The sequence below is a fragment of the Citrus clementina genome, unplaced genomic scaffold (genome assembly GCF_000493195.1).
Source record: "Citrus clementina cultivar Clemenules unplaced genomic scaffold, Citrus_clementina_v1.0 scaffold_3, whole genome shotgun sequence".
Lineage (NCBI taxonomy): Eukaryota > Viridiplantae > Streptophyta > Magnoliopsida > Sapindales > Rutaceae > Citrus > Citrus x clementina.
The window spans coordinates 4,278,181-4,301,732 of NW_006262339.1; the positions used below are offsets into that span (position 1 = coordinate 4,278,181).

The 23,552-nt window shown below is 36.0% G+C and overlaps 5 protein-coding genes across 8 annotated transcripts; 2 read left to right on the forward strand and 3 right to left on the reverse strand.

Moving 5' to 3' along the window:
- Positions 1–2,453: 2,453 nt before the first annotated feature.
- Positions 2,454–5,963, forward strand: LOC18048204 (probable inactive leucine-rich repeat receptor-like protein kinase At3g03770). 2 transcript variants are annotated; one of them, XM_024189380.1, is made up of 8 exons: positions 2,454–2,626; positions 2,813–4,273; positions 4,359–4,492; positions 4,569–4,812; positions 4,889–5,100; positions 5,185–5,210; positions 5,332–5,440; positions 5,577–5,963. In XM_024189380.1, exons 2-8 carry the CDS (start codon positions 2,854–2,856, stop codon positions 5,787–5,789), a joined length of 2,358 nt encoding a protein of 785 aa, XP_024045148.1. In that variant the 5' UTR covers positions 2,454–2,626; positions 2,813–2,853; the 3' UTR covers positions 5,790–5,963. The 2 variants fall into 2 exon arrangements, with proteins under 2 accessions (XP_024045148.1, XP_006440081.1); XM_006440018.2 differs by having other exon boundaries at positions 2,813–4,213.
- Positions 5,964–6,093: 130 nt separating this feature from the next.
- LOC18048205 (probable adenylate kinase 7, mitochondrial) lies at positions 6,094–8,118 on the reverse strand. Of its 3 annotated transcripts, none has more exons than XM_024189381.1 (5): positions 7,715–8,118; positions 7,388–7,478; positions 7,054–7,077; positions 6,913–6,953; positions 6,094–6,581 (listed from the first exon to the last, which is right to left on the reverse strand). In XM_024189381.1, exons 1-5 carry the CDS (start codon positions 8,090–8,092, stop codon positions 6,414–6,416), a joined length of 702 nt encoding a protein of 233 aa, XP_024045149.1. In that variant the 5' UTR covers positions 8,093–8,118; the 3' UTR covers positions 6,094–6,413. The 3 variants fall into 3 exon arrangements, 2 of the variants coding, with proteins under 2 accessions (XP_024045149.1, XP_006440083.1); XM_006440020.2 differs by having other exon boundaries at positions 7,054–7,132; positions 7,338–7,478; XR_002906641.1 differs by having other exon boundaries at positions 6,913–7,132; positions 7,338–7,465; positions 7,715–8,093.
- Positions 8,119–8,520: 402 nt separating this feature from the next.
- LOC18048206 (argininosuccinate synthase, chloroplastic) lies at positions 8,521–12,179 on the reverse strand. Its single transcript, XM_006440023.2, has 10 exons — positions 11,882–12,179; positions 11,650–11,708; positions 11,466–11,547; positions 11,120–11,258; positions 10,558–10,606; positions 10,239–10,421; positions 9,845–9,919; positions 9,573–9,758; positions 9,371–9,459; positions 8,521–9,271 (listed from the first exon to the last, which is right to left on the reverse strand). Exons 1-10 carry the CDS (start codon positions 11,946–11,948, stop codon positions 8,719–8,721), a joined length of 1,482 nt encoding a protein of 493 aa, XP_006440086.1. The 5' UTR covers positions 11,949–12,179; the 3' UTR covers positions 8,521–8,718.
- Positions 12,180–14,092: 1,913 nt separating this feature from the next.
- Positions 14,093–17,843, reverse strand: LOC18048019 (protein ROOT INITIATION DEFECTIVE 3). Its single transcript, XM_024189455.1, has 8 exons — positions 17,600–17,843; positions 16,453–16,566; positions 16,066–16,199; positions 15,799–15,937; positions 15,496–15,698; positions 14,936–15,057; positions 14,562–14,797; positions 14,093–14,461 (listed from the first exon to the last, which is right to left on the reverse strand). Exons 1-8 carry the CDS (start codon positions 17,825–17,827, stop codon positions 14,240–14,242), a joined length of 1,398 nt encoding a protein of 465 aa, XP_024045223.1. The 5' UTR covers positions 17,828–17,843; the 3' UTR covers positions 14,093–14,239.
- A 2,683-nt stretch (positions 17,844–20,526) lies between these two features.
- On the forward strand, positions 20,527–23,453 carry LOC18048020 (cycloeucalenol cycloisomerase). The gene is made up of 8 exons (XM_006440026.2): positions 20,527–20,781; positions 20,878–21,026; positions 21,252–21,335; positions 21,437–21,478; positions 21,577–21,687; positions 21,841–22,032; positions 22,646–22,743; positions 22,944–23,453. Exons 1-8 carry the CDS (start codon positions 20,775–20,777, stop codon positions 23,134–23,136), a joined length of 876 nt encoding a protein of 291 aa, XP_006440089.1. The 5' UTR covers positions 20,527–20,774; the 3' UTR covers positions 23,137–23,453.
- Positions 23,454–23,552: the final 99 nt, after the last annotated feature.

Genomic DNA, 23,552 nt, shown 5'->3' on the forward strand with positions numbered 1-23,552 from the left:
ATCTTGGACTTGGATGGGGGGCTACAATGATACCGGTCTTGATTGATTTCAGTAGATTGTTTGATCTACTGAATAATCTAGTTGTATGAAATACTTTAAATATATCATGGCTTTGTTAATTCAGCTTGTAAATTATGCCCTTGCCTTGATTGTCTCCACCATCTCCTCTCCTGTCGCTCACTAGGTTACTTCCTGCCCAATCCGAACCATTATTTGATGCTGCCAACCAAGTTATTGTTTGTGAAGAGATATCTGTATTTTAAGCACTTACATTTTGTGCAATGCTACATTGTGAATAGGGGCAATAATTGTCACGTTCTACTTGTTTCAGTTGCGGTGATAATTGCACAACAAATGGATATTGATGGGGAAATTTTTGGATTATGTCTTGGTTTCCATTCGGAGAAGATTCCTTTGGTTCTCCTGGCAATGTGAAAAGAATCAGATTTGAAATGGGACCATGTTTGGGTTCTTTTATATATGTGTTCTAGTGAATTTTATTACTTGGTGATCTTCACAGTACGTTTAATCCAAATCTGTATGTTCTTAATCATTTGCATCAATAATGTACTGTTTTCCGGGAAACTCTCGTTGTTTCTTGGTCATCGAGACATCGAGACATCGACTCCAGACCAAACCCATCTGTATGAATTCTGCTGGAAAATTTAATATCCCCAAGAAATGGGAACATGTTTTATATATTTCTCTTAGGCTGTCTTTGTGTTTTAAACCCTGTAAGTTTCTGCAACTTGAGACAAGTGAATATATACATATATCATCATTGCTATGAGCGGTGCAATTATTCAAGGGTGAGGGCCCTGGGGTCCCCTGATAGATCTCTCTCTGACAATGGATTACAATGCTGAATTTCATCTCTTTATTTTTTAATGTTTATTTGAGAAAAGCCAAGGTATATTGTCATCCTTCAATTATCATGTGGTTATAATGTCTCTACTGATTGAATTATTTGATGAAGGGCTGCCCTGGTACTAAAGATGAAAGCATTGCCATTGTAGGCCCCTGCTTTGTGTACAAGAGAGTGCGATCTGTTGGAGCCATTTTGTTATTGAGTCATGACAGCTGGCGTATCAGTGAACTCTCAATTGTTAAAAGCTTCTCAATTCTCATTCCTCATTTATTATATATTGAATGCTCATTATTATAAGTAACCTAACTTTGGTTCTGTAGTTAAAAAAAATTGCCCTGAATTTAGGGTTGCACATTAAAGAAGTTGGGGTTTTTAAACAATATGAGATTGATATTTAACAGAGACTAATGTCTCAAGTGCATTGACTGCTGCACTTAAACAGCTTGAGCTCTTGGCCAACCTAATTACTTCCTTTATGTGTGGGGCGCTTACTTTCTCATCTCCAGTTACTATCAACTTTCTCCAAAGCTCTGCAAAAGAGAGTGAATGAAATGCAAAGCTTACTTTTTTCTTTGTCTAACAAAAATCCATATTGAAGACAGAAATGAATGGATAAAACTCACTTTTGTGCGAGATTTTGATGACGTCGAATAATTAAACTGTTAAATGGTGCATAAACTAGTTCGTTATATAATTGCAGATATTGTCGAGTTGCCAAACAGTAACCCTTATCCTTCTACATCAAGAATGTAATGTTTTTCAAGATTTTACAGAGTGGTCAGAGAGGATCTTCATAATTAAATATCTGCAATTTCCTATGCTGCCCCAAACAGAAATGTATGGGCAAAATGCAACTTGCCAATTTCAAATTGGAGACAGCCTGTCCTGTTACAAGTAACCACTAACCACCAGTTCCAGAAACCTGCACTATTAGTTTTCTAGCCACCCTTCAATTGGTTATATGTAATTACATTAAAAGTGGGGAATATGTTACATGAACAAAAGGGTACTTTCAAAAATTAGGAAGAAAATACATTTTGTCAAAAATTAGGAAAAAAAATACATTTTGTATGAAAGTGATGGCAATTCTGATGCTATGTCAAGGAGCTGAAGACCTATAGCTTAGACGGTTATGAGTTTCAGAATCAGAACCATCCATAGGGCTTGCTATATAGAAAATAGCTGACAAAAGCCTTAAAGAGGTCAAATACATTGGACTACCATAAAGTTTATGGACAGCTAAAACTTTCTGAAGAGGTATTTACTAATTGCTAGTAGGCATTGTAAAATGACAGATTCGTTTGCCCCTTTGCTGATCACAATGCGCATCCAAGCCAAATTTCCACTCCATTTATTTTGGAAAGAGCTCACAATCTTTAACGGAGCCACCATGTAGAAGCACTAAATGCATTAACTTCAGCTACCCCGCCTAGAAATTCCTAAGATTTTCAGTAAAAAAAAACTAGTCCTTTTTTATTTTTATTGCTGGCCATTACTCTCTGGTAAGACTTCAGAACTTAAATGAATAAAATAATAATAATAATAATAATGATACTTTCATAAAGCATGTACAATACAATGAAACTTCTGTTCAGTGCTGCTGTTTCTCCTTCATTTGGATCACTCAACATATCTACTGAAACATGCTCTGTTGATAAATTCTCTCTCCAGTCTCTGCATTTTCTAAGTTTCTGCTCAAAGTGTGCCTCACTTTAAAACTTTAAGACTACTACAAAATATCACTTTTCAGCTTCTGAGGTAAAGTTCTCTCAGTCTACGCATTCCTTTATTGGGTTGCTATAAATCAAGCAAACTCACTTTTTCAATCTGAACTTTAAACAACCTGGTTCTGACTCTTTTATTACTGTTTTGCTAATACTTTCATGTCTCCTTTTTCATTGTTACAAGAGTTTATACTGAATTTTCTTATTGTTTTGTTCTCAGGTTCTTGACAGCTCATAAAGTGACTGAAGCAAGTAGTTAAGATGTATATGGGGCAGGGTAACTTGTTGCTGCTGTTGTGTCTTTCCTGGAGTTTGTTTCCGCTTGGAACCCATCAACTGCAATCTTCACAAACACAAGTGCTTCTTCAGTTAAGGAAGCATTTGGAGTACCCGAAACAGCTAGAGATTTGGATCAATCATGGCGCTGATTTTTGCTACATATCTTCATCTACACAAGTAAACATCACATGTCAAGACAACTTTATCACCGAGCTCAAAATTATTGGTGACAAGCCATCAAATGTCGGTAATTTTGATGGATTTGCATCAGCTAATGCCTCTTTATCAGAGAACTTCTCTATCGATTCTTTTGTCACAACTCTGGCAAGGTTGACAAGCTTGAGAGTTCTTAGTCTGGTGTCTTTGGGCATTTGGGGTTCACTTCCAGACAAAATTCATCGATTGTACTCACTTGAGTACTTGGATTTGAGCTCCAATTTTCTCTTTGGTTCAGTTCCTCCCAAGATTTCTACAATGGTGAAGCTGCAAACTCTTATACTGGATGACAACTTTTTCAACAATACAATTCCCAATTGGTTTGATTCTTTACCTAGTCTCACATTTCTAAGCATGCGAAACAATAAGTTAGCTGGTCCATTTCCATCTTCGATACAAAGGATCAGCACCCTCTCTGATCTTGATTTGTCTAAGAATGCAATATCCGGGAGCTTACCAGATCTTAGTAGTTTAGGTAGCCTTAATGTGCTGAATTTGAGTGACAACAAATTGGATTCTAATCTACCTAAATTGCCAAGAGGGTTGGTCATGGCTTTTCTCAGCAACAACTCCTTCTCAGGTGAGATTCCAAAGCAATATGGTCAGCTGAACCAGCTACAACAACTAGATATGTCATTCAATGCATTAAGAGGAATGCCTCCTCCTGCAATCTTCTCATTGCCAAATATCAGTGATTTGAATTTGGCATCAAATAAGTTCAGCGGGTCACTTCCGAAAAATCTAAATTGTGGAGGCAAACTTGTTTTTTTTGATATATCTAATAATAAATTGACAGGAGGTTTACCTTCTTGTTTGAGCAACGAATCAGACAAAAGAGTTGTTAAATTCAGGGGAAATTGCTTATCCTCTAATGTACAGAACCAGCATCCAGAATCATATTGCTTCGAAGTCCGCACGGAGAGGAACCAAGCTGGGAGCAAAAATGTTGGAAAACTAGTTGGTATTATTGTCGGTGTACTTGTTATAATGGTGCTCCTGGCTTTTGGATTTCTCGTTGTATGTAGAAGATATTGCCCTCGATGTACATCAGAGCAGCATTTACTGCATAAATCTGTGCAAGATAACTCAGCAACAGGGTTCTCCTCTGAGGTCTTGACAAATGCAAGTATGTCATCCCCAACTTCAACACAATTACAAGCAAAAAATGGCAAAAGCAAGAGCGGAAGTTGAAACTAGTCGCTTTAGTTCGTAGTATTCTAGAATCAATGTTAATAAACAAGCAACCTTACTTTTTCTCCTCTACTTTCCAGGGTATGTTTCTGAAGCAGCAAAGTTGGGTTCAGAAGGCCTCCCAGCTTGCCGCTCATTTACTTTAGAGGAGTTGAAAGAAGCTACAAACAACTTTGATATGTCTGCAATTATGGGAGAGGGTTCATATGGAAAGGTAATGTCATATTAACATCAAATGGAAACTCTTAATATCACAATGTAGTTTTGACTCTTATCATTTGATTTGCCAGCTTTACAAAGGAAGATTAGAGAATGGGACCTCAGTTGCCATAAGATGCTTACCTTCATCAAAGAAATATACAGTTCGAAATCTTAAACTCAGGCTGGATTTGCTAGCAAAGCTTCGCCATCCACATTTGGTTTGCCTTTTGGGGCACTGTATTGATGGAGGAGGACGAGATGATTACGCTGTGAACAAAGTCTTTCTCGTATATGAATTCATGTCCAATGGCAACTTTCGTACTCATATCTCTGGTAAGTTTAGAACACTTATTAATCAATCTTCAAGGAAGTGAACCTTTCTAACTGCCGTTGCATATCATATGTATAGAGAACACTCCAGGAAAGGTACTCAATTGGTCAGAGAGATTGGCTGTTCTAATTGGAGTTGCAAAGGCTGTGCAGTTCCTGCATACCGGAGTTATTCCTGGTTTCTTCAACAACCGGGTGAAGACAAACAATATCTTGCTTAATGAGCATAGGATTGCCAAGCTGAGTGACTATGGACTCTCTATCGTCTCAGAAGATATCAACAGCGTTGGTGTAAGGCTCCTCATTTTGATGTCTTTTTTTTTTTGGTTCAATGACTTCTTCCTCCAAGTTCTTATGACTGTTCTTGGTTTTTAGGGAAAGCAAGAAGATCCCAATTCATGGTAAGTATCTTATTTTATCAAAACCAAAATTTTTCATGTGATCCACTTTATCAAAGAGTTGAACTTTCACATGTACAGAAGAAGAAGAAGAGTATTTTATTGATTGAATCCATGTTTTCAGGCAAATGACAAAGCTAGAGGATGATGTTTTCAGCTTTGGATTCATGTTGCTTGAGTCAGTTGCAGGGCCTTCGGTGGCTGCTAGAAAGGGGCAATTTCTACAAGAACTGGTAAGTACTGAAAGCCGCTAGTGTAACCTATTTGACATTTTGATGTTCTCTTGGCTATCTTCTTCAATTTCTTGATGGCTTTTAGGATGTTCATTTAACAAAGATAAATACTGAAACTGGATTCTGCAACTTACAGGATTCTTTGAACAGCCAAGAGGGCCGCCAAAGGTTAGTGGACCCAGTTGTAATGGCCACTAGCTCACTAGAATCCCTCTCAATTGTGATTTCCATTGCAAACAAATGCATTTGCTCTGAATCATGGAGCCGTCCATCTTTTGAGGACATTCTTTGGAACTTACAGTATGCAGCTCAAGTCCAGGAAACAGCCGATAATGAACAGAGATTTTGAATCCGTTTCACATTAATTGGTTGTTCATGCCTGGAGCAGCTCCAAAACTTTTCATTCCATCCTTGTAATCCTGGAAACATTTCTCTATTAGATAGCTGATTTTACACCGAAATGAACTTATGTTTTGTTATAACCGTGCCACAAATTGGGTAGTCATCAGTTTTCCGCCTTTTCTTCTTTCTTCCCTCGAACTACATAAACAGAATATAATAAGATTTATGCGTGCTCCACTGCCAGCCGACAGGCAATTATAACACGCCATTCAGACCAAGAAAACAAGAGAAGAACAAATAAAAACAGAAAATAATAAAGCAGATCTCCTTCATATTACTGCAGTTTTGGCAGGGTCTGCTTTCAATATTTAAACCTAGAAATTTTGGTAGCCTTCATCTTCCAAGTTAAGCCGAACTCCAATAAAAATTGAATCTTTGTGCTGAAAGAATTGCAAAGGCTCTAACACCTCTGATTCTCAGCAATGCCAAAGCCGTATTAGAGATTTTTGTATTACTTTACCACTGGAACTACACATAACACATATTTACACAAAAACACTGGCTGACGACTTTGAATTGTTTTATTTACAGGTGAAGTTAACACTAGAATGAAAAATTGGTAACGTTAAGTCTAAAGTAAATGGGATCTTTTCATTAGTTCTTGTGAAGAATAGGCAGCATTTATATGCTGTAGATGCAATGCAGTCAGAAGTCCTTGCCACGTCTCTACAGGTGCACTGCCAACTTGAAACTCAAGAAGTTTTTTCTGCTTCTGGTAATAATCTTCCAGTGGCTTGCTCTGTGAAAGACAGTACATAAAAATTCAATTGAATTTGCTAAAACTCAGAAAGGTGCACAATATACAATATTTTCGGCAAATTGTCATAATAACTTAGATAAACAGGCCGTGACAAACAGGAAGAAACAAGGCACACAGACAGTCAATTCAACAAATTTTTCTTCTCCAAACTTTTCTGTTGTTTTCTTACTATCTAAGCTATAAATATGTTTTCCTTCCAGATTAAAAAACACGTATACAGGATATCTGCAATTGAATTCATAAATCAAGAAGCTAATAAGGAATGCAACATCAAAATCATAAAGCCAAGAAATTGTGGATTGATGACTACCAGCTCAGCGTATGCTTCAAGTTTTTCCTTCAAGGAACCTCCTGCAATAGTCAATAGAAAGTGCACGGCCGTAAAAGGAAAGGCATCAAGGAGGAGTTGCTCATATCTTAATATTCTAGGAAAAGGGGGAAAAGATAATACCTCGATTTGTCACAATGAAATTGTCTGCACATTTGAAGTTTACAACCAAATCAATCTCAGCAAGTTGGTCAAGAATCTCCTATAGTAGATACAAGATATGAAAAGAAAGACGAGACTTAACATAAGCACCAAGCAGTCCTTGAAGCATAATCATCAAGATTACAAGAAAAAGTATGCATTTGACTATCTGTGATCTTTAAATTTGACAACTACACAACATTTTCAATCACTGATGTGTGTGCATTTATTTTTAAAAGCCAGCCAAAATTTAGTAAAGGACTCACAGCTTGGATCCGGGAACGAGGTAATCCATCCAGAATAAAACCAATCTCACCTCTGTAATAACCATCTTCCAACCTCTTTGACAACAGCCCAAATATTATATCCTCCGAAACAACTTCCCCTCTATTCACTGCATTTGCAATCTGAATTACATTTTTAGGCACAAATAATTATAAGCGAGTGCACTGCTTATTAGTTACATAAAAAGAATTAGAAATTATAGATAAGCTAAGGAAAGAATTCGGGAGTGAGTGATTGTGTTGGAAAGCATCACTTTTGCGGAAAAATAAAATGTGTTAAAGCATTCAAAAGCGCCATTGCAAATGTAAATATAAAAATAAAAGCAATTGTGTTTCTGTGGATTGTGCGAAAAAGGTACCTGTTTGTGTAGAGAAGAGCGAAGACTGAGGTCCTGGCGGACGAGACTGGACATAGAAATGCGAGGAACTTCTAGAAGCTTCGACGGCATTTCAGCGTACACGTGCTTCTTGGCGCGTGGGCTTCCAATGAAAGCCCACTGCACTCCTCTTCTTCTTTCCCGGCCCTCCGTGTCAGGTAATGTAACGGAGCGGAGCGAGTCGCGGTGCTGGTCCGAGTCCGACTCGGCTTGGTAATAACTGTAGTAATTATCAGGATCGAAAAGCGGCTCAGCTGCTGCGACGGAGCCGTAGAATCGGCTCGTAGTGAGCTGGAAAAGCCGATATGATAGAGGCGCAGCCGTCACTGCGATGGCTCGGAAGCAGCTCAGTGGCGTCATAGCAGTGCCAAGTGTTCATTTGAGACCTTGAGACCAACTTTAAACAAGTAAATTGACAGTGGTAAGCGTATCTAATTTCAATTGGTGAGTGCCTGTCAGATTAGCTGCCACGTCATGATGATCTCGTATAGTTTTAATCGAAATGCATATATTTTTAATCAACACAATTTAAGGTAAAGATAGGTATTTTTTATTTTTTATTTTAAATATGATCCGAAATAACATGTCATTGTTTGAGTAATTGACAATTTTCATAAGATTCAAATAAATTAATGTATTATCTCACTAATTAATTAATGAATGTCACATTATTTAAGATAATTTTTTAAAATAAAAAATTTAAAAAATGTAGCAATACTCATAATTTAAATATTATTTTAAAATATCAAAAATCACGTGTTGATTGTTGAACATCAAATTTGGGTTCATTTGAATCAAATCCACAATGCTAGGCAAGAGTATACTCATGTTTGGCTAAACACCTTAAATCAAAAGGCAAAGCTAACTCATGGCAAAATTTCATGACAAGCCAAGCTAAGTTTTCCATAAATAATATCTAAAAGATGACAATTATGAGATTAACTCCGGAGCCCCAATGTAATAATACAAAAGAAACTAAAATCTAATCAGATACCCCTCTCAAGCATTGCCCTAACCCTCATTGGAAGGCCATAGAGCCGAATAAATCCGGCAGCATCAGCCTGATCATATATCTGCCCGCTCTCAAATGAAGAGATATCTTGCCTGTACAGACTCTTGGGGCTTGTCCGCCCTGTTACAGAAACAGATCCTTTATACAACTTGAGTGTGACAGAACCAGTCGTCGTCTTAGTGATGTTCTCCATAAATGCGTCTATTGATTCACGAAGTGGGTCAAACCATCTTCCTGCATAAACCAGTTCGGCATACTTGAGAGCCAAGGAATCTTTAACTTGCATTGTTTCTCGGTCAAGTGTTAAGGACTCAAGCTCCTGCACAGCACTGAAGAGGATGGTGCCGCCAGGAGTTTCATAGACTCCACGGCTTTTCATACCAACAAGCCTGTTTTCGACCATGTCAATACGTCCTATTCCATGTCTTCCTCCAATTTCATTGAGTTCAGCTAGAAGAGATGCTGGAGATAGCTTCTTCCCATTAACTGAAACAGGGATTCCCGAGACTATACCAATTTCAAGGTATCTACAAAAATAGAGTACATGCAAGAGAAAGTAAATAGAAATTCAAAACTACAGAATGAACTAGAGATGTTGAATTGAAAAATAAGGCATGCACACTTACTCAGGTTGGTTAGGTGCATCTTCTGGATCAACAGACATCATGTACATATCTTTTTTCGGCTCATTTTCTGGATCTTCCAAGATGTCCCCCTTCAATGCCACAAGTATAAAAGAATTAGAGAGATTGAAGACAAGATGAAAAGACTGCACAATCGTTTTCAATCAACGACATTATGAATGAAGATCTATCATATGATAGTCACCTCATGGCTCAAGTGCCATAAATTCCGGTCTCTACTGTATATGGATTTTTTTGTTACAGGAACAGGCACGTTGTGCTTCTTAGCATATTCAATAGCATCTTCTCTTCCCTGAATATCCCATTCCCTCCATGGAGCCACAACATTCAACTCAGGATTTAAAGCAAAGAATGTAAGCTCAAAGCGGACCTGAAGATAAATTAGGTAAACAAGGTTAAGTAAAAGTAAAGCGTGAGGCCCTGAAAATTTTTCAAACTTAAAAGTTTGAGGCATGCCTGGTCATTTCCTTTTCCTGTGCACCCATGAGCGACAGCATCAGCTCCAACTTCTCTGGCAACATCCACCATGGCCTACCATTATTGGTACCACATGATAAGGTTTAACAAATGTATCATATAAAATGAAATTAACTAATATGCTAATGTGATAAAATATGCCTTGACCATGACCAACAAATGGACGAGTGTAGTAATACCCTTTATAGAAAAAAAAGGGGGAAAAACACATCTATTACATTTAGTTATATATCCAAGAAGAGGAAAGGTACCAAGAGAATGGCCAGATTTTCTCCTCAATAAATAACAAATGAAAATCAAGGTTTTGATGGACCCTCCGAATTTAGAATCGGAAACTACTAGCTCATTATGACTTTCAGAAAGGGATATTCACCTTGGCAATAACGGGGCGGGCCATTGATGTTCCCAGCAGATACTTTCTCTCATAAATTGCACCAGCTCGCAAGCAAGGAAATATATAGTCTTTAACAAATTCCTCCTTCAAATCCTTCACCACTAACTGACAAGCTCCACTAGCCTTGGCCTTCTCTTCCAACCCATCCAATTCCTTGATTCCCTACAAAATCAGCACTTGGTACTAAGCAAACACATTGACCAAATAAGAAATCACCAAATGAGAGAAGATACAGTCAAAGTATGGCAGAAGAGCACAAGATAGGCTCAATGATCATATGTTGGTATAGTTGACATACTTGACCAACATCAGCAGTGAAACAAACAACCTCACAACCATAATTCTCCCTGCAGAAGCAAAATAATTAGAAAACATATATGGATAGAAAAGAAAAGTGATAAAAAATAATAAACAGATGGACTCTGAATTCTGAAACAAATTAAGCGCATATATCAAGGCACATGAACGTTAAAAAGAATGCTACTTTCAGTGCCAAACCAAAGAGAACAGAATGTGTCGTCTGTGGAGAAAACTTGCTCAACCACAACACTATACAGATATACGATTAAGACAAGCAAACATACAGTTCTTTGTCAAAACCACTAGGATTTGCCAGAATATTACTTTTATCAAACAGCAAATGCACAACTGCGTGCAGCTACCACTCGCCATTAGACAATGTTTGCATACTTCCAGAAGTCAAGTATTTCAAAGAAAATAAATTATCATATAATTTGCGTACAATCACCCTAAATGCAAGAACATCTCATTCAAAGTAAGAACAGCCCTTCTTGACCCGTGAACCATGGGCCAAGTTCCAGACAGATATTATTGTGAAAACACAAAACAAGGGGTATTACCTTAGCCATGGCACAATGACTGAAGTGTCTAAGCCACCGCTATAAGCTAAAACAACCTTATTCAACTTGCCACGTCGCCCTCCACCACTTTTAGGTGCAGATTCCACCTCTCTCTCACTTGAGAGAAGTGCTTGAATAGCTGCAACTCAGGCAGAGACCATCAATTGTCAAACATTAGTAATGAAAAATGGCCTGGGCAAAAATAAGCCACTGAGTTGAGTATACTGGGTATCAATATTGCAGTCCACATTCTGACTTTTCAACATTTTAAACAAAAATGCATAAACCGAAATCATATTCAAATTAAGAATACATCAAACAAAACTAATTCTCCCATTAACCACACCTTTTGGCTCACAAGCTCGGATGACATTGCAAGTGCTGCTAACAACTGCACGACCATTAAGTTCGCTTGCTCTCGACCCAAACTGAAAACAGATGTTCAAAGTTGCCCCATTAAAGCACACACAGAAAAACACAGCTATGAAGCATTAATAAAACGGTTAAATGAAAAGTAGTAATCTAACTACCTCTTGGAATGAATGCAACTTCCTTGGGAATGATAATTTATCATGATACAACAAGGAACCTGCAAAACAAAATCAATTGCCCATAACTCAAATGGTGTATCATCTCATTAAATACAAAGCACTTTTTTTATTTTTTAAAAAAGGAATATGCATATAAAGATTCGAGGAAAAGAAAAGAAAAAAAATATGAGGCAAATGCAGGGATTGAACTGTAGAGAAAGAGAAAAATAACCTCTTTTGGGGGCATGAAAGGCGAAATTGATCGATGAACACAGCGACACTTCCTTCAATTGAGCCATGTCTCGGTGATTCTGATAACGCGACTCAATGCACTCGACACTTTCTGTCTCGGTTATGAAGAGAGAAATCTGACAATGACAAGTTTTAAGGGGGCATTAGGGTTTTAGATTGTAAAAAGGGTTTTTGTGTAAAACAGCCCAATTGTCTGATCGAGGGAAGGAAATCAGGATAATTTTTTCGGATCAGGCTACGAACTGTGTTATCGTGCCATAATTGTATTCGGTCATTGAATACCCTTAAATTAGTGGGGTCATTAATATTCAACGACTGAATACAACTGTGTGACAATACCACAATTGCACTTAAGATTTTCCTCATGTTTATAAGTAACATCTCCTTTTTATCCATATTCCTATTCTTATTCTTAAAATTGTGTCAAGATTGTCCATGTGTACCGACGAAAATATCCCTAATGCCAAGATAGTTGCATGCCTAAAATTTCTCCCATACACACACAATAATGATAAATTCCTATACAAAATTAGAGATTACCAAGAGTCTCCCTTTTATGTACATTCTTAATATTATAAGTATGTAAACTCATAGAATGATAGCCTAGGCTAAAGGTATACTAATTCTCACTTCATGATAGCCTAGTTTAAGGGTAATTTTTAAAAACCTCCCCTGAGGTTTAAGCTTGTTGCAAGTAGATGGCGAGAATTGATTTATTTGTAAAAAACTCCCTACCGTCAGTTAAGTTTAACATTGACCGTTAGTTGACCGTGCAAAGTTGACCGTGCAAAGACAATATTACCCTCAACAATAGTTTGTAAACGAAAATAACTATAAAAAAACCAAAATTATTGGTGCAAAAAGCACAAACCCTATTTTTTGACAATTTTATCCTTGTCAATTCTAAAAATTTACAATATCATAGGTAAAGATTATGACTATTTCATTTTTAAATTTTTAATTTTATCTTTCTTGTAGGAATTTTAAGGAAATATCAATAATTTAAAGAGGATTTTTTAATTTTTTAATTTTAATTTTTTATAAGAACTTTAAGAAAATATCAATAATTTAAAAAGTGTAAAATAGCTAATAATTTTGATTTTTTTAGTTATTTTCGTTTATAAACTATTGTTAAGGGTAATATTGTCTTTGCACGGTCAACTAACGGTCAATGTTAAACTTAACTGACGGTAGGGGGTTTTTTACAAATAAATCAATTCTCGCCATTTACTTGCAACAAGCCCAAACCTCAGGGGAGATTTTTAAAAATTACCCCCTAGTTTAATGTTATACTAATTCTCACTCAAGATTTTGAGGTCACATCAACTCACAATATTATAATAAGATATTATTTGTTTCATTTGAAATTTTAGATTCGAAATTTAGAATTCACATAGGGGTTGAAAATAGGGCTTTCTCTTAAATTCAACTAATTTTATATAAAGTGTACGCGTTGAGTTCTTTTTTCTTTTTTTTTTTTTGAATTCTGTTATACACAGATTATTACTGATATTACATCAGACATTACAATTACAATATTTACAATAGTACTAAATAACTGGAGACACCGCCATACATTAACCCATTGAAGCATTTGTCCAAATACTTTAAACACTCTCTAATATTCGAGGAGTGCCTACTTCACTCACATTTCGTAAGGGAGAGACTGTCTCCACTCAATTAGTTGATAATTAAGGAATAATTGAAACTAACCTGCATAATGCTCTTATAGAGACTCGAACCCTTGCACTCAATATTATAAGTGCAAGGTTTCTCCCATTGGACCAAAAGCCTATCGGTTACGCGTTGAGTTCTTGACTTCTTGTGTTATGGCCTTCCAAAGATTGAGTTTCATCCATAACCAGAATCCTGAAATCCACCACTACACTGATTACCTTTTTTAGCACTTTCAAAATCAGCTGTTCCATGTTACATCAACTTTAGCTTTTTCTTCATCAGAAGTAAATTATAAATTATTACACATGAAAACTCTAAAATGGGACGAATTATCCGTAATGGAATTTTTCAGTAAGTAAAATTTCTTGTATATTGTATTTTTCACTGATAATGTTCCGCTATGATGACATTTCGCAGAGCTAGCAAAAAACTTTACATGCTACGATTTAAGATGTCGCAATTTCTTTTTGAAAAGTATGTAATAGTAAACTATAGAACTGAGTTTGTAATCTGTATAAACTCTGAATAGCAAAAATATAGTTTAATTGATCACATATCTGATCAAAGATAAAATGAGCAGCAAAGTTTCCTCTGAACCACTATTTAACTTCCAAAGATGTAATAGTATGGGAAAATTAACCGGAGGACTACGCTTGTTTCTTCATTGCAGTGCCGGAGTTTCAATCTTGCGCTTCTTTCTTCGTTTGGTTGAGACAGGGTCAATTTCTTTGTACCATAAAATTCGACACTGCATCAGGTCTAGCAAACGGGATTGCAGATGCTTGTTAATTTCCATGACATGCTTTGTCATTTGTGATGCCCATGTTCGTTGACTCATGTTTACGTCTGCTTTCATTTGCATTGCTGCTGGTGTTCCCTCTTGCTACCCACCCATCAAGACAAGGAAAAAAAGGAAAAAAAAAAAAATTAGTTTAGGTGTGCTAACAAGCAACAAGTGCAGGATGCTATGGACAGGGAGAAACCTGCAATTCAGACATATGCTGAAATAGTGACTTGGTTCTGCGGATATTAATGGAACATTGATCATCTTTGTTGAAAAAACATGACTGAAGGAGAATAACCATTTCCATCGACAAGCTATTTAGTTGAGGATACTTTTCAAGTGAAGGCATGCGGTCCTTTTTCAACTTCCTCTGACAGTTTGACACTTCAGAAAGCAGTGAAGACTGCCGGATTACTACCAGATTGGTTACTACTCCTGCTTGTACATGAACACAAGTGCACAACATTACTTTTGGTAAAATCCCATAGGATTATAGCAAAAAATGGAGTGAAACTTGGAAATATTCAAATGTTTTTAAATAGTACATATTCAAAAAGTTGAAGTTATGGTTACCTTTCTTATGGTTGAATCTTCGAATGCTCACCCTTCTAGTGACATCCCAGAGGCAGACAGTTTTATCTTCTGATGCAGATATCAGATGGGATGCGCTAAAGGCCAATGCAGTTATTGATCCACTGTGAATAGATGTAATTTAAAGTCACATGAATATTGGGGTGGACAAAATGTTTGGGCGAGATATGAACCATTCATAATCTAACACAGGAAGGAAAGTTTTAAGTCTGCATTTTAAGTGAGAAGCAAGATGGAAAATAAAACAGAAGGGGAACAGAAATTAGCTTAATGGCTTGAAAGTATGAATACTCTGGTTGGGAAGCCAAGCACTTAAAGTTGAATCGATTTGAGAACTTAGTTCAACACTTAAAATGCCATCAGATCATTTGCATTTGTAATTTCTTGCAGAAATGATAAATTATTACTAGAGTCCATAAATTTCCTAATCAAGAAAAGTATAGCAGAAAAAATCTTCTTTGGCCTGCTTCCTAGAGATTCCTGTCACAGGATTTATGTCTAAGTGATTTCAAGAAATTAAAGCATCACACATTAAACATTACTTGTGTCCTTTAAGTACGCTGTGTTGATCTTCCCCAACAATAAAATGATCCTCCAGTAACAAGAATTTAAGTGGGCTAACAAATATTCTTCCATCTATACTTCCAGCAAACAAAAGCTGCTCTCCTGGATGAAAAGCAATTGCAGTTACTGCTTGTGGATAGACTTGTGTTTGTATGAGTATTCCTGAGCCTAGGTCCCAAACCTGCAAATTTTGAAAAAGCATCCCTTGTGAAGAGGAGATTTCAACTTCGAAAAAATTTATAATCACTAGGAGTTCAAAACACGATGCATCATTTATAGACCTTGCATGTTGCATCCAGCGAGCTAGATACAAAAAATGTTGTGCCACCTGAAATAGTTAGCAAGCCAGTCACAGAGGACTTATGCTCCAATGAGTAATGTAACAGAGAACGTAAGCTTCGCAGCTCCATTTCTATCAACCTTTGGTCTAACTGATCAGAATGATGCATCAATTCAGAAGTTTGCTTCAATAATCTGAATTTTTACCATGTCGTCAGTCCTAGACCAAGTGACTCAAGGAATAAAAGGGAAAAGAGTTGGGTGTATACCTAGTCATAGACCAAACACAGATCATACCATCATCTGATCCAGAAATAAGAAGAAAGCCATCGTCAGAAAACACCATGCACTTAATAGATTTATTATGAGCATGCCACATCTTGAGCATTCTTCCACTTCTGACCTACATATATCTTAATCAAAATAGAGTTAAGGTTGTGGGCTTGTGGCAATGTATCATTATGCAACTTACAGAAATGGCACAGAATTCTGTAGTCCTAGAAAATATGTCCAATGCCATAGTCGCTGACTTAAATGTCTTCTTGAAAGAACTCATCTAAGGGTGTTGGCTTGGCAGGAGAAATTTTTTTATTTTAAATCAGAATTGAAGGGAAAGCTTTCCCTGTTTCTGGACAGTAAAAGAGTGCCTTACTAACCTCCCAGAGATAAGCATTCCCTGATGGGGCACCGCCAGCAAGATATGCACCATCCTTCGTGCAAGAAATTGGCCCCATGGCTTCCATTGTGTAGCTTCGACGTGGTGGGTGAGGCTGAAAAATATGAGTATAGAAGTGAAGTGAACTTTGAGTATGCAGAGTTTTGTGGGCAACAAATTCAAAACCTCAAGCTTAGTTTCATTTAATTCTCTGTTTTGATTATCAAAATGCATAATAATGTTGCACGCAAGCCAAGAAGGGGAAAGTACAAGCAAAAAAGTACTGGAATCTTTGATAAAATCATCTCACTCCAGTTCCTTATCTACAAGCAAATTATAAAAAGAGACCATTCGCATTGATGTATTTCTCTTGTTCTGCTTCCACTCTATCAGAAGTCTTAGAACTTGCACCACCGGGAAGTTGTTTAATACAAACCATTACTGTCTAAGAGATACTTATGCCTAAATCAGCTTATCATTGCCCCTTTTCTGGCCGCAATATCCTCTGTTTATATACAAACAAACAGCCCATTCATAGCCAGACAGAGTGAAATTCTTCAGCATTGACCCAAGCATCCACTTTAATTTGAAATCAAATTATATAGGACTTTTGCTGATTTGAGATTAGGTTTTTCAAATTTGTACGTACTCTTGAGTATGTACAAATTTTTGCCCAAACGAATTATCAGCGAACTATTACTGTTGAGTTCCCTATTTCAACTCCTCTGTGGAGCCTTAAGCCTAATGGATTAGTGAAAACTTTGCATATTTTTATTTACAATGAGAATTTTGACAAATTCGTTAGTCTCAACGCTGAATAATTAACATATGCATAGTGAAAAGACAATGAAAAGATTCTACCACATCAAAAGGCTTATTCAAAGAAGAAAATAAGTAGCTAACTAAACATGTAGATCATCAAGAAAGATCAAACTTCACAGAGAAACAAACAAACCGCATGACTCATCATCACAGGATACATTGGCTTGCCTTATCAATACAATCAATGATGATCAAAACTATCCTTAACCAACAATGAAGATAATGCACACACAACCTGCGTGAAGTGTGAAAAAAAAAAAAAAAAAGTACTGCAAGTATCAAAAATCAAAACCAGGTAACTAAAAGAGAGAATCTGAGGCTCTTACCTTATTCAATGCCCACATGAAAATAGCCCCACCCCCAAGAGAGCCATGCCTGTTGACCAGAGAAGCAGCAAGACATTGGTTTCTCATGCACAGAAATCCGTAAGGAGAAGCAGCACAGCTTGGTATCTTCAAAATCTCATCTCCTGTATCAACATCCCAAACCGTTATCCCAATTTTCATGCTCTCATCACTACACACTACCAGCGCCTCTCTTCCCGGCTGACCCATCTTCTTTTTTTCTTAATCTCTGTCCGCATATGCATACACTGTAAAATGTAAGTGCATAATTAATACAACCGTGTTTCTGAAGCCTTAACTGCATGCAGAGGCTGCTTTGGGGACGTGAATGGGGTGGTGGACGCATGTCAAGCAAATTAGAGAAAGTGACAAAGTTAGTTGAGAATTTTAGCACTTTTACACTATCCTCGGTGGCTCAGTGTGATTGGGTCAGCCTCTTGAAATTTTCTACAAATGTTGTTCATGCAACAGCTCAGCTGTCAACTGATGCCCGATGGTGAAAATTCCACTTCGCGGTGTAATTCACGGTGTGCATGGACGTTTTCGCATATGCTCGTCACATTAAATGATGCGTGAGTCGATGGTTATTAGAGAAAGTCTTCCGTGATATGTGCCGTAAGACTTCCGACATTTAAAAAAATTTCTGACACTTGTATATGAAAATTTAAAATACTCTAATTATTTGGTACGATTATGTTGAAATCATTTCATGTGAGACTTTCGACTTTATCAAATAACTAAACTAAGTTTTTCAAATATAACACATTTTTATCAAAGTTTAAAGAGGAATGATGATCCACCTCTAAATGAAATACAGACTCTAAATGATTTGCCCGTACAAAGTTTAAAGAGGAATGATGATCCACCTCAAATTATCTCAATAGCCCCTATTTCTCAGTTATCTTTATTTATTTCAAAAAATACCCCAAATTCATATTTGTTAGCTCAAGAACCCTCATTCAGGTTTGATTCAATGTTAAGATGATCTTTTTATCAATTCTACAATTTTGACCATATATTATGTAGACGCTTGTGTGGCAGAAGATTATGAAGAGTTGAGCATACATTAGCACAACACTAAATTGAAATCCCCCTTCAATCTCATGTTCTTACGCGGTAATCCACGTGAGCAATTCCAAAAATTTCCTACTTGGACGCTGAAGTTGTTTTTTTTATTGGAATTGTTCATGTCCACACAACGTCTAAACGTAATGATTCACTAAAATAAATAAATAAAATCACTACAAACTGTAAAAAGAAAAAAAAAGTTTGAAACCCTAGGATATATTAGAAATCTGGAATGAAAGTATGCTATTCTTCTATTTTTAATCTAAAAATTTTATTGTGGTGATAGTTGTTTGTTAAGGCTGAGAATGAAGGAAAGTGAGGGAGAATGGGAGAGGAGAGAGCAAGTAAAGGATAAAACTTTAAAAATTTAATTTATTGTTGTAGGTATTTCCAAATATGTTTACATTTATGATTCATGAGTTGTTTGGTTGCTAGATAAAGCCTTGCATAAAATAGACACGTCAAGATTTATTGTCCGTTCATCTAATATTTTGAAATATCTATAAGCTTTAAAATAAACACTTGCATTATTAAACAATTAAGTTACGAATGAATTGCCAACAACTCCTTAGTTAGATAAACAATTTTTTAATCTCTCCTGAGAAGTTAAGGGTTCAAGTCTCCTTAAAATGTGAAAGTATTTGTTATTAATTTAATTTTAAAATTTTAGGATGGACGATAATTGAAGTACGTCAAGATATGTCTCAGGTAGCCATTGGGGTGGGCTTAAGGTTCTAATAGTCATATTGAGCTAATTTTATCCTGGTTTATATTGGAATATTTCATATAATTTTAAAAAATGTTAATTTTAAAATATCCCCCTCATAAATTGATTATTTTAAAATATGTCTTATCATTTTTGAAAATCTCAATTTCCCCTATTTTTGTTGAGAAGGCAAAAAAGAAGGAAAAAAAATCAATTCACCCCATTTTTTGCTTTTTTTTTTTTACTAAATATAAAGATAATTTGAAGTTTTTAAAAGTAAGAAATATGATTTGAAGATAATCAATTCATGATAGGATAATCCAAAATTTACCTTACTTAAAAATATTCAAAAAAAGGTTACAAATGAGTTAGGGTTTGTTTGGAATTATTTTTGAAAAGTTTAAAAGTAATTTTTAAAAGTTAAAAGCTAATTATAATGTCTGATAGCTCTTTTAAAAATCATTTTCGACAAAATCATTTCATTTTATAGTTGATTTTGAAAAGAAATAAACGAGTAGTTTTTCAAAATCTAATGTTGAAAATCACTTTTTATACTTAATATAATTCAATGTATATCCTCATATATATTATGAATATTCAAAATTATCCTTATTAATTAGAAAATGAAATCATTAATTTTAAAAAGATTATTATTATTACAAATTATATTGAGATAACAAAATAAAGAAACAAAATTAATAGTATAAACTATTTATTTTAGTTATTAATTATTATAAACACACACAAACACAATACAAATATTTTATATACATATTTATAGATGTGTAAATAAATTATATTTAATATTATGTCCAATTCAATCATTTATATTCTCACAATTATTTAATAATAAGATTTATCAAATACATACGACTATTTTTACTAAATATTTAACTGATTCTTTTTATAATAAATTTTTTCTATAATTCAATTAACAATAATTATTTTTAAAAATATAATATTACCAAACTCACCCGTAATTTCCATAGGGCGGGGTTAGCATAGCTTCGGCCAGCCCATATGCCGGTCAGCTTAAGGCCCTCGCTGTTCAAGCTAGGCCTAATTCGATTCATTTGCCTGCCATTTTCACTGCAATAATGTTATGTATAGCCGACAAGAGAAGACTTCATTATTTTCTTAACGACCGAGTAATGGTATTAGCTATTATTTATTTTCAATAGGGTCAAACATGTTACTTGATGACGTGGCAAGAATCTAAGGACATGAAATATAACGACGAGGCGAGACAATCATACTTGGCAGTAACACCACCGGCGCATCATTGACACGATCCTGAAGCTCTCGCGTGCTCCTCAGTGGTCACTTCACTTGACTTTGAGAAAGATCACAGTGAAATCAACACTCCTCAATCTGTGATCCAAAATGGGCGGTACTTTCGCATTCCTCCTTTAATTATATTTTCTAAAAATTATTTCCAGTTTAAAGTTAAAACGAATTGATGAATCCGTCTTTGAAAAATGAACAGTTGCAGAATTGGATGGTTCTAGTTCTACTTCCAGTTTGTGGTTGGCTCCGAACCCGAGCAAGCGATGGGCCGAGCTCTTCTTCCTTGGCTACACACCGTTTTGGCTCACCCTCTGTCTCGGAATCATTGTTCCCTACAAGCTCTACGAGGTATTTTATTTTATTTTTTTAATTTAGCTTTGCTTACATCATTTTTTTTTGTAAATTTTATTTGCATGAAGTGAATCAAATTTTTGTTCAAAATGTATGATTTGATTGAAGTTTTTGTATCCATCCCTCCACACCCTCAAAAAAAAAAAGGACATAAGAGCAATTATGTGGAAGGAAGTTTAAGTTAATTTTGATATTGAAAGTATTGTTGTGGTGACTTAACAGACTTTTACGGAACTGGAGTATTTGCTGCTGGGTTTGGTATCGGCAGTTCCTTCTTTCTTGATACCGCTGCTATTTGTTGGAAAGGTAAATTCTTCACTTGGTTGTTTCAGAGTGTCCAGCTTAGAGAATACGCCTATTAGTTTTAGCTTCTTTATTCTGGTGTTCTAAAGTTCTATCTTTTGTAGGCTGACAGCTGCCTGGGTTTGAAGGATCGTTTTTGGATCAAGGCAAGTGTTGTGTTCTTCCTGGGTGACTCTTTACATCTGTTTTTTTCACTAAGGAAAGCTAGAGTTTTATGAATGTATTTCGGTTGTTGTTGTTGCAGGCAAATCTGTGGATAATTATTTTCAGTTACGTTGGCAATTACTTTTGGACCCACTATTTCTTCACGGTTCTGGGGGCTTCCTATACATTTCCATCATGGAAGATGAACAATGTAAGCCACAAAACAAGAAACACTTATACTCTATGCAGATAAGCCAAGTCCCCCTATTCTGTGCAAAGGCTGATGAGCCAAAAGTCCTCTTATTTTGTACAATCGCTCTATTTTTTCCGCTGCCCTTTTGCTGATATCTGCTATTCTCTGTAGGTACCTCACACAACTTTCCTTCTCACACATGTCTGCTTTTTGTTTTACCATGTTGCTTCAAATTTGACACTTCGGAGAATACGGCATTCTGTTGCTGACTTGCCAGATAAAATTCAGTTGGCTGTTGAGGCTGGATGGATTTTGGTTCTTTCTTACTTTATAGCATACCTGGAAACATTAGCCATTTCCAATGTATGTTTCTTCATGGTTCAGCATATTCTTTTATTTAGCATCCTTGCCCTTCTCCGACAATAATTAAGATTTAAGAAATTTTTGATGATGGAATCACAGGAGATAGACCCTAAGTAATTTAGATTGGTGTATTTTATATTTATGATGGTTTACTGATTCTGGATCTTTACAATTCCTTAGTGTACTCTATCTCAGGTCTTATCTTAAGGTATGAATATGACAACCCAACTCTTTTAATGCTACTCAAATTAAATTTACCCTAAGAAGCTATTTCCTAAGGAGTAAAATATTCAGTCCCAGTGAATTTTTTGACACTTCAAGTATGATTACTCTCTGACATTGCAACTAAATGTCATTGCTATTAACAAAATGGCTAAGGGAATTGAAGATTTTGTTTCATGGGTTTTGGATGGATAGATGTATTGTAGTTTTATCAACGTAATAGTCTTATGAGCTTTTTAGGATCTGTCCCTAAATTTTATGTTCTGTATATTTGTGAGACTTTTTATGTGTTCTCATTAAAAATATAGCCCATATGGTTCACCATGCAGCTGGGCCAATAACTAACTAAACAAGCCAATGTTTCTGACATTTTTCTTTGGAACACATGCAGTTCCCCTATTATGAATTCGTGGACCGAGCATCCATGTATAAAGTTGGGTCTTTGTTTTATGCCATCTACTTCATTATAAGCTTCCCAATGTTTCTAAGGTAAGAACTCAATCCAACTGCTAAATGTGAACTGTGTTCGTGTAGAATAATATGAGACCATTTGCTAGTTGACAAGATGTTGTACTCTTATGTAAATTATGTACTGCTTTTATGCTATTCCTGCTATAATGTGGCTCGTATTTTGTTTTCTTTTGTTCTCATCTTTCAATCCCACAATGATTTCTCACTTGTGTTCTCAGGATTGATGAGAAACTTGGTGACCTGTGGGACTTACCCCGAGTGGCTGTTGATGCTTTGGGAGCTGCAATGCTTGTCACAATAATACTTGATTTGTGGCGAATCTTTCTGGGACCTATTGTTCCGCTTCCAGAGACGAAGCTGTGTCTACAACCAGGACTCCCATGGTTTCCAGGACACACCAATCAAACTTGAAAGTATGGATGTGGAGAATCCAGGAAGTTTCTACTCAACTGAGAAAACACGCAATGTATCTCTTTCCATTGACACTGAGCTCGTAGTTGTGGTTGTGCTCTATTAGATCTCTTTTGTACTTGCTTTTTCCTGGACATTTAACAAGAATGTGAGTAGTATCTTGACTTGATGTTGTGGGATTGAGTGTCTGCACCAGCTCTTCTAGATTAATATTTGGATGATTTGAAGAAACATCACGCGAGTTTCTTCTCAGCTCTTACCATTTCCAAAGAACAGAAGTGGTCTTCAACAATAACAGAAATGGTCTTTATTTTTAATATGATGTAACAGGTAGCATAGGAAATTGATGTGTTTTGTAATTTTAATTGAATTCAAAAGTGCTTTTGAGAACTTGAGAAACAAAAGAAGATTTTGGA

Excerpts from the sequence above, each read along its gene's own strand:
- LOC18048019 (XM_024189455.1), bottom strand. The coding sequence starts at position 17,827 with ATGGGTCAGCCGGGAAGAGAGGCGCTGGTAGTGTGTAGTGATGAGAGC. Across the intron at positions 16,567-17,599 it reads TCATGTGGGCATTGAATAAG|CCTCACCCACCACGTCGAAG; the intron begins GTAAGAGCCTCA and ends CATATTTTTCAG. Across the intron at positions 16,200-16,452 it reads GGAATGCTTATCTCTGGGAG|GTCAGAAGTGGAAGAATGCT; the intron begins GTTAGTAAGGCA and ends AGATATATGTAG.
- LOC18048020 (XM_006440026.2), top strand. Across the intron at positions 21,336-21,436 it reads CGCTGCTATTTGTTGGAAAG|GCTGACAGCTGCCTGGGTTT; the intron begins GTAAATTCTTCA and ends TATCTTTTGTAG. Across the intron at positions 21,479-21,576 it reads AGGATCGTTTTTGGATCAAG|GCAAATCTGTGGATAATTAT; the intron begins GCAAGTGTTGTG and ends TTGTTGTTGCAG.
- LOC18048206 (XM_006440023.2), bottom strand. The coding sequence starts at position 11,948 with ATGGCTCAATTGAAGGAAGTGTCGCTGTGTTCATCGATCAATTTCGCC. Across the intron at positions 9,920-10,238 it reads CCCGCCCCGTTATTGCCAAG|GCCATGGTGGATGTTGCCAG; the intron begins GTGAATATCCCT and ends CAATAATGGTAG. Across the intron at positions 9,759-9,844 it reads CAGGAAAAGGAAATGACCAG|GTCCGCTTTGAGCTTACATT; the intron begins GCATGCCTCAAA and ends ATTTATCTTCAG.
- LOC18048204 (XM_024189380.1), top strand. The coding sequence starts at position 2,854 with ATGTATATGGGGCAGGGTAACTTGTTGCTGCTGTTGTGTCTTTCCTGG. Across the intron at positions 4,274-4,358 it reads TGGCAAAAGCAAGAGCGGAA|GGTATGTTTCTGAAGCAGCA; the intron begins GTTGAAACTAGT and ends TCTACTTTCCAG. Across the intron at positions 5,441-5,576 it reads GGCAATTTCTACAAGAACTG|GATTCTTTGAACAGCCAAGA; the intron begins GTAAGTACTGAA and ends TGCAACTTACAG.
- LOC18048205 (XM_006440020.2), bottom strand. The coding sequence starts at position 8,092 with ATGACGCCACTGAGCTGCTTCCGAGCCATCGCAGTGACGGCTGCGCCT. Across the intron at positions 7,479-7,714 it reads GCTCTTCTCTACACAAACAG|ATTGCAAATGCAGTGAATAG; the intron begins GTACCTTTTTCG and ends AATGTAATTCAG. Across the intron at positions 7,133-7,337 it reads CTCGTTCCCGGATCCAAGCT|GAGATTCTTGACCAACTTGC; the intron begins GTGAGTCCTTTA and ends TATCTACTATAG.